At 42.6% G+C, this 8,145-nt stretch overlaps 1 protein-coding gene across 1 annotated transcript; it reads left to right on the top strand.

Moving 5' to 3' along the window:
• Window positions 1–3,617: 3,617 nt before the first annotated feature.
• On the top strand, window positions 3,618–7,636 carry scrt1a (scratch family zinc finger 1a). The gene is made up of 2 exons (XM_014142709.2): window positions 3,618–4,391; window positions 5,419–7,636. Exons 1-2 carry the CDS (start codon window positions 4,277–4,279, stop codon window positions 6,156–6,158), a joined length of 855 nt encoding a protein of 284 aa, XP_013998184.1. The 5' UTR covers window positions 3,618–4,276; the 3' UTR covers window positions 6,159–7,636.
• Window positions 7,637–8,145: the final 509 nt, after the last annotated feature.

Genomic DNA, 8,145 nt, shown 5'->3' with positions numbered 1-8,145 from the left:
AGTTACAAAGTGCGATTATTAAATCTATAGTCCAGTACTTATATCCACCATAATAAAGCTGTCTGAACATGCTAATTTGGGATCATACATTTCCCCATAACAGTAGGCAACCTGTGTGCTAGACCTTCAATGGACCTTATCTTTAATAGCAGGTGTTCTCCCCAAAACTATATTTTGTTTGCTTAGTGATGTTGTTAATATATGTCATAAGTTATTAGGGTATCATCATCATGAACCGACTGTATCAATATACATATCGTGTTAATTCACCTATGGACCCGTCAGCTGAGTCTATCATTAATATGTCACACACACACACACACACACACACACACACACACACACACACACACACACACACACACACACACACACACACACACACACACACACACACACACACACACACACACACACACACACACACACACACCTCTCATTAAACAGCCGTGGGCCTCAACCACCACCCACCCACCACTCCATCAAGGTGGTGCTGCTGCCCTGGCCCGTGCTTACATCCAGCTGCCATGCCTGGGTAGGGTAGTGGCAGGCAGACGGGCAGGCCAGACAGGCTCTGCAGCTGCCTTCTCTCCCAGGACCAGGACCACATCAACCATGTCCAGGTGGGGACCAAGCCCAGGGAGGGGAGGTAGAGCTGGGGTGGAGATGGGTCGAGTGGAGGGGGTGGTGGGTGGACCAGATGATGAAAATGCATACAGGAGCGAGTCCAGGTGGGGACAAAGCCCAGGGAGGGGAGGTGGAGCAGGGGTGGAGAGGGGTTAGGTGGAGGGAGTGGTGGTTGTGGTGGGTGGACCAGATTATAATGCATATAGGAGAGAGTCCGAGGGACAAACTGGGGGGTAGACAGGTGATGGATGGCATGGACTTGGGGCAAATTACATCATGTTATTGTAATGTTAGTGTAATGTTGTTGTAATGTTATTGTTGTAGAAGTTGTGTTCAATTAACAGCAATGTGCTGTGTGTTTTCTCTCGTTAGGCTGGACAATTAAGGGTTAGCTGTTCAGAGAGGAAGTTGTGTGAAATCCCAAGGCTTGGATTTATAGCAGATAATTGGGCTTAGAGAGCTCCTCTCACCCACTTATAAAAAGAGCGAAAACAAATCCTCTTATCTTTGTAATGAAGAACTGACGTGGAAGATTAAGCACTTTCTGAGTTGTGTTGTTTACAACTAACAATGTGATGCAAATGACCACATTAAGACTAAGGGAAATGAATAGGATATGGGTGGTTGGGTGAACATAGTCCCAGCCATGGTCATCTCGCCCTAAAATCTATTGTGTTCAGCTGGATCCAGTAACATTATCTATGTCCCAAATGAAACCCTATTCCCTATATAGTGCACTACTATTAACCAGGGCCCATACGTCTCTGATCAAAAGAACTGTACTATTTAGGGAGTAGGGTGCCATTTGGTAAGAAACCATTGGTAATTTGTTAACACAAGCCTTACATTTGTCATTGAATTTCCAATGATTATTGAGAAATCAAATGATTGACTTGAGCTGTTGCTGTGGAGTAATTTCTAATGATTATAGAGAAATCAAAGGATTGACTTGAGCTCGTTGCTGTGGAGTAATTTCCTTCCTCCACCAGGTTGCTACACTGACTAACTAATGTTCTGCTTTGCACTGTGCACATTGACATGACTGCCTGAACATATGCTGTTTAAAAAGTTCTGGATTTTAATTAGGATTCATTTGGCATCTCCTAGAGGGATCAACCATATCGCTGGAGAGAATGCAGGTGCCTTGCCTATCTATCTAACGTATCTCTATTTTGACTAACACATCACGCCACAAGCCACTTGACCTTCTCTTTGTCCTCTGCACAACGCTACATGAGGTTGGACCATGTAGCGTTGTTTATATTCGCTGAATGGCAAAACTAGTTCATTTTAATATCTCTTGTTTAAAACTCACATGAGAGAATGAAATGTCAATGAGTCCTTTTGTTTTGCGTTCCGTCAAGACGTTTGGGTGTTGCAGCAACATCCCAGACTATTATTATGCAAATGACAGGCGCACGAGCTTCTATATTTTTCCTGCCTTTTTCAGCTGAACTCAGCAGTTCCAGGGAATATTCCGTGCGAGGAGCAAGCAGAATAGACTGTTCTCTCTTGTCTTTTTTTCTACCGTTCCATAAACACGTCAGGCCATCCCCTCATGGCTATCCTCAGGGTACGGTGGAGTTTGTTAACCGCAAAACAAGGTTTCCGCGGTGTTGTTTATAGTCCTCTCTATATGGTGTGCTAGACAGGGTCAGGAGTGAATCTGCAGTACTTCTGAGCTCCTATCATCAGCATGAAAAGCATAGGCTATATCCCTGAGGCTAGGAAATAATACAATAAAAACAATAACCTTCACACATTAAATAGACAGATTGTGCTTATTTCATTCTGACGAAAGTAAACATATATTTACAGTATGCCTATTTCTGTCGAAGGTAAGCATAGCCTACAGTATAGGCAATAGTGGTAGCCGAATATGTGCGTAGCCTATGCTTATTATTAAAGTCGTATCAAAACTTGTATAGCATATCCGGACTGCGGTGCACATTTGACCCATACTATGGCACAGTGCAAGCGGGGGACTAGCCGGGCACTGATACAAACACAAAGGCATCCTGCTGCAGTAGCGAACAAAAAGAACACCCATGTCAAACAACCAAGAATAATATTGCTCCTGGATCCCCGTTAATTGCGCACATATGGCTCCTACAGGAATCATTGAGGAAAAGGACCTTCTGCTACACAGCTCCTATGATTTGCATATAAAGAACACTATTGGTTTACAGTGTGTGATGTAAAAGAGTAACCTGCAAGCCTCCGGCCACATCCAGTCTTTGGTTGTGTGGTTAGCGTCAGCGTTGGTTTGAAAACATTAAGCGGGCGGGCAGATTTTGTAAAAGTGGTAGAAGATTCAGTCTTTTCTTTTTAAAACATTGAACTCCAAAGCTTATATATATATATTGGGCAAATAAAAATTAATTTACGATAACTTACTGTCCCCTAAGAAAGGAGCCTAAACATGCTCAATGTTTAGTGTTAATGTTTAATGTTCAATGTATTAGTTAGAAAATATAGCACAAATAAAATCATAGAATAATACACAAAAATATCCTATAGCCTACTATTATTATATATCATTATCAGTATATTTCTGGTGTATATACACATGGATTGAATTTGGATCACTGTTACAGTGATATTTGGGTTGTTGACTGGATTCATCCTGACATTAGTGATTTCTTGTTTCTTGTTTTGTATTATTATTCATGTTGTTGTTTGCCATTTCTACCATACTGTTAAGAAACGTAACACAAGCATTTCCCTGCACCCGCTATAACATCTACTGTGTATGTGACCAATAAACTTTGATTTGATTTTGATTTGATTTCCTTGGCATTTACTGTGATGATTTACAAAAAAAGTATAATAGTCATCATCATGATAAAACATGACTATTTGTTATACACGGGAAAAAAAGAGAAATCGTGGACGACTCACCAAATCAATAAATCATCCTAGTCCAATGTTGGTCCCGGGAGATGTTTTTTTTGACGGATTAAATTAGGCACTTCCATCTCCATCTCCCACCTGATCGCAGCCATATAAATCCCAACAGCTGATCAACAGACTTCAGAAAGCCCAAGACCTTCACAGAGTGCAGGACAGAGAAAGAGAGAAAGGGGAGAAAGCCGGAGCTAATGCTAAGACAAAGCGTTTTCATCTATGTGGCTTTTTTGTGATTATTTATACAATGAGTGCCAAATATTGACGTGGGGGCTGTGATATACTCTCTGAAGTTCAAAACGAGCCAAATCCTGGAAGCAGTTACCAGCCTAATTTCTACGGTCAAAGTGTAAGAAGACTGAGGACAGCTGCACGAGGAAGGAAGAGAGAAGAGCGAAAGAACGGATCTCTTGCTGCGGGTGTGCTGTCCAGTGCTGAAGGCCTGCCTGCCTATACAGGCGCGCAGCACTGAAAGGGAGCTATCCAGTGCTGAAGTTGCATTTCTGACCAGCGGAACAAGGCGCTGCCGCACGAAAATCAGCAGCTCAACAAGGAGTAGCAGCGTGAGGATTCGGAAGGGGTCTCACTCAGGCTTTTCCCCCTGTGCTGGCATCTGATCACACACAAATCGGCGAACCGAAGAAGCGATTACGCCCGTATATACAGCCCCTTTTCCTCAGCCCTGCATGAGGAGTGATAGACTTAACCACCGGACGAGTGTTATTTTGTTCAACGTGGAAACATGCCAAGATCTTTTCTGGTCAAAAAGGTTAAGCTCGATGATTTCTCATCTGCTGATCTGGAGAACCATTATGGTAGAGTGAGGTCCGACCTCAGCCTCCGCTTTCATGAAAAAGGTAAACCTGTTATTACCTGTTACTTTTATGTTAATAGGCTACACTGTCTTTTATCTATTTTGTTTGGTCTTATATGTGTATAGCCTATTAAGTGTTGACTGTAGCCTGTGTGCGTGCAGATAGCTTGTTGCACATCGAGCTTCGCTGACCCGCGGTCACATTGTATCCAACACAGTCACATGTTGTATTTCTGTCGACTCTGCACATTTTCCGAGGCAGGGATATTTCAAGTTCTCTACAGCGGAGCACACAAGGTTAAAACCCAATTGAGCTGCATCAACCAACAAGTGTACAACATACAAGTTTGCAATAAACTGTAGATTAGAATACTGAGTTATAATGTATCCCTTTTGGATAATTAGTACAAGCCCACTACCATAGCCACACACGGAGACAGACATACAAAAGGGAGGGAGAGAGAGAGTCTGTCCGTCTTTTAAACGAACGCTTGATCATGTTTTAAGACATTATTTACGCTCTTTAAAACATACAGTGCGCGTATTCGCATACTGGAATAACCAGACTGTATATTGTCCAGAAGTACATTTTATAGATTATTCATGCGTGCTCCTATCTCTTGGTCATGGAGTAACCTATAGCCCTGGATGTAAGTGCAGGCTATGTGTACGTTCAGTGGTGCACATCGACCTATATTCTGAGATCTTTGTCAGAACGGCAAATGCAATAATAGGCTTACTGAAGTGATATTATTCCCCTCCCGCCTTTGTCGTTAAATGGGTTAGCGCACTAATTGAAATAGAGAGATATAGATTTTTTGGGGGTGGAGTGATGTAGAAAAAGACCTTCAAAAGAAGTCAACGTCTTTCAACCCACCTCTGTGAATGACTGAAATAATAGGCTGCAGAGCTCACGCGCTGTGAGTCACAAATTAAGCCCTACACTTGGCAGAATGGCACTGTTGCATCAATTAACATGAATAAAGCGCCCAGAATCCACCCAATGTCTAATCAGTAGGCCTCATCACGCAAATAATTCAATCCGTTTTCTGTTCTTTTCAACGCTATAGGGTACATCAGTGACTACATGACCCCGTCTGTCTATGACGGTGAAAGTGACAATGGCATTAAAGTCCCCTCTCCCAGCCCCATCTACGATGGCATCCACAGCGACGGCATCCACAGCGACTACGGAGCACCGGACTCGGACCAGCCTGACAGTCCCCAGTCCGAGATTTCCTCCGGTTACATCAACGGAGACACTGCCGTAAGCGAGGGCTATACCGTAGACGCCTTCTTCATCACGGACGGAAGGTCGAGGAGAAAAGCCATCAGCAGCCCCAGGACCATACAGCGTCACACGTGCAACGAGTGCGGAAAAACGTACGCCACGTCCTCCAACCTGAGCCGGCACAAGCAGACCCACCGTAGCCTAGAGAGCAAGATGGCCAAGAAGTGCCCCACCTGTGGGAAGGTGTACGTGTCCATGCCCGCCATGGCCATGCATCTGCTCACCCACGACCTCAAGCACAAGTGTGACATATGTAGCAAGGCCTTCAGTAGACCTTGGCTGCTGCAGGGACACATGCGGTCACACACCGGCGAGAAGCCCTTTGGATGCGCACACTGCGGAAAGGCGTTCGCCGACCGCTCCAACCTCCGCGCTCACATGCAGACGCACTCTGCTTTCAAGCACTACAAGTGTAAGAGATGCGACAAGACCTTTGCTCTAAAGTCCTACCTTAACAAGCACTACGAGTCCGCCTGCTTTAAGGGAGAGTTCTCACCTATGAGCTCCATTGACGACTGACTTGTATAGTAACCATTAACACATAATGAAACTTCTTCCAACGGCATCCCTATATTATTCCCTAGACAACCTGTTCCATGGTGACAGCACAGGTTTCATCCACTACTGCAGCAAACAGCATCACTAAGGAAATGTTGGATTACGCATGTAGCTTGCCCAAACTTTTTTCCATGGGCTATCCACCCTTGATCGTTATACAACAACAACTTATTCAACTATTATGAGTCGAAATTTAATGTGTTTGCCAAACTCACAGAACATTGAAAATGTCTTAATTTCTCTCAAAGGTCAAACATTTTTTAAGTATTGGGCAATATTGTATTGCTGCCAATGGCCACAAAAGTGTTCAGTAGTGAGGTAAACCTATTTATTAATTCACTTATTTATGTATTTACCTATTACTTTATTTATTTTTACTTACATTTTGTGTAGAATCTTCATTTGCACTTTAATTTAGTATTGTTTTGCAAGCCTTCGTCATGAATATGCCAAAGCATTTGCCACTTTCTAAATATCCTCTTATTTTTGTTCGCCACTTTATAAACATATTGCATGCAAACAACGATCATAATCAAATCTATGCCAATTTTATGAAGTTTAGGATTTTCGCCAAAATCTAGATGTAATCTGTCGGTAATATTTCTCGGGAGTCTCACCATAAAGAACTATAGAGCAATAATGCATGGTCTTTGTAAAACATAAATGAGTAATAACTATGACATTTTCAACACACATCATCCTTTTATCCAGTACTCTAGTAGTCATACACACATGGAATAGGCCTATCAGGGAAACGCCAGCGAGTGTAGTATTGAATGGATAAGCCCATGGGGTGGGATAGGGAGAGGTCCTTTTGTAAATGGTTATGCACTGCCTGCCTCGTATTTATCTTAGTCTTAGAACGTAGACATCTGGTGCTGATCTAAAAATAGTTCCAAGCAATCCAGAACATCTCACCACCAAGTCTGTAGAACGAACGCCCGAGGCCCAAACGACGGCGGCGCTACCCCATATCACATCTCTCACAGGTGGACAAGTAAGTTAAGGGGTCACTTCCAAGATAACTTTCACTGCACCAGGGCTCAGAACGATCAACACAATAAGATGACCGTACTCTAACCACGATAAAGTCCATTCATCTTATTAAAGCACTTCCTTATACTATGAACAATTCAACTTTTTAAAGATAGTAGCACAACAAGTAGATTCAGGTAGAAAGGCCTTGTATTAGCTATAGGCTAACCGCTGTTTTTGTACTATGCCGATCAAAGGGAAATAACTGTTTATTGCAAGACGCCTTGTACATAACCCTTTGATGAATATGATATTTCTACAATCTGTAAAGAATCAAATGAATCTTATTTCTGGAGTTCTTTTCCCTGGGATTTTTCTGCCCAGTATTTGAACGATGTAAAGCACAATGGCACCGGGCATTTTGTCTCACTTCATAATAAAGAATGAATAAAGATCTAACACCATGTGGTTCATGTTTGTCTAAAACCATTTAGAGAAATCAGATACGTAGAAAATATAGTTCTGTATGATGTTTAGGCTACGTTGTTCATTCCTGAAGTGTTTGTCTGTGTTGTGCACTGATTCGGTGTTGGATTGTGTGCAAGGTTTCAGACACTGAAATGGCAGCGGATCACGTCAGGAGCCTGTGTTGTAATGCAACAACGTGTTTCTGCTATGACAAGCACTGTTGAAAGCTCTTGTTGACACTGTGAGGCTGACTTAAGTGACGCAAAACGCTCATCTGTTGATCAAAAAGGCTGCTTTATATACTTCGTTGCCCACCACGTGATTTAGGGGGAATAGTTTGAGGTCATCACATCTTCTACTGTTTAATCCAAACAATAAGTGATAATGTAATGATATCTCTTGAATTATTTATTCGATTTCTCTTTTCATAAATGTTTGTCCGAAATATGGGTTTTGCAATTGGGCCACTGTGACTTCAAAAGAAATCTATGCATGTATGACATCT

Source organism: Salmo salar, chromosome ssa14 (assembly GCF_905237065.1).
Source record: "Salmo salar chromosome ssa14, Ssal_v3.1, whole genome shotgun sequence".
Lineage (NCBI taxonomy): Eukaryota > Metazoa > Chordata > Actinopteri > Salmoniformes > Salmonidae > Salmo > Salmo salar.
The sequence above is the reverse complement of the archived record's forward strand: the minus strand, read 5'-3'. Positions and strand labels throughout refer to the sequence as shown.

What these genes read in the sequence shown, in the direction of transcription:
- scrt1a (XM_014142709.2), top strand. Translation starts at nt 4,277, where the DNA reads ATGCCAAGATCTTTTCTGGTCAAAAAGGTTAAGCTCGATGATTTCTCA. An exon ending in CCTCCGCTTTCATGAAAAAG is followed by an intron (nt 4,392 to 5,418) that starts GTAAACCTGTTA and finishes TCAACGCTATAG; the next exon opens with GGTACATCAGTGACTACATG.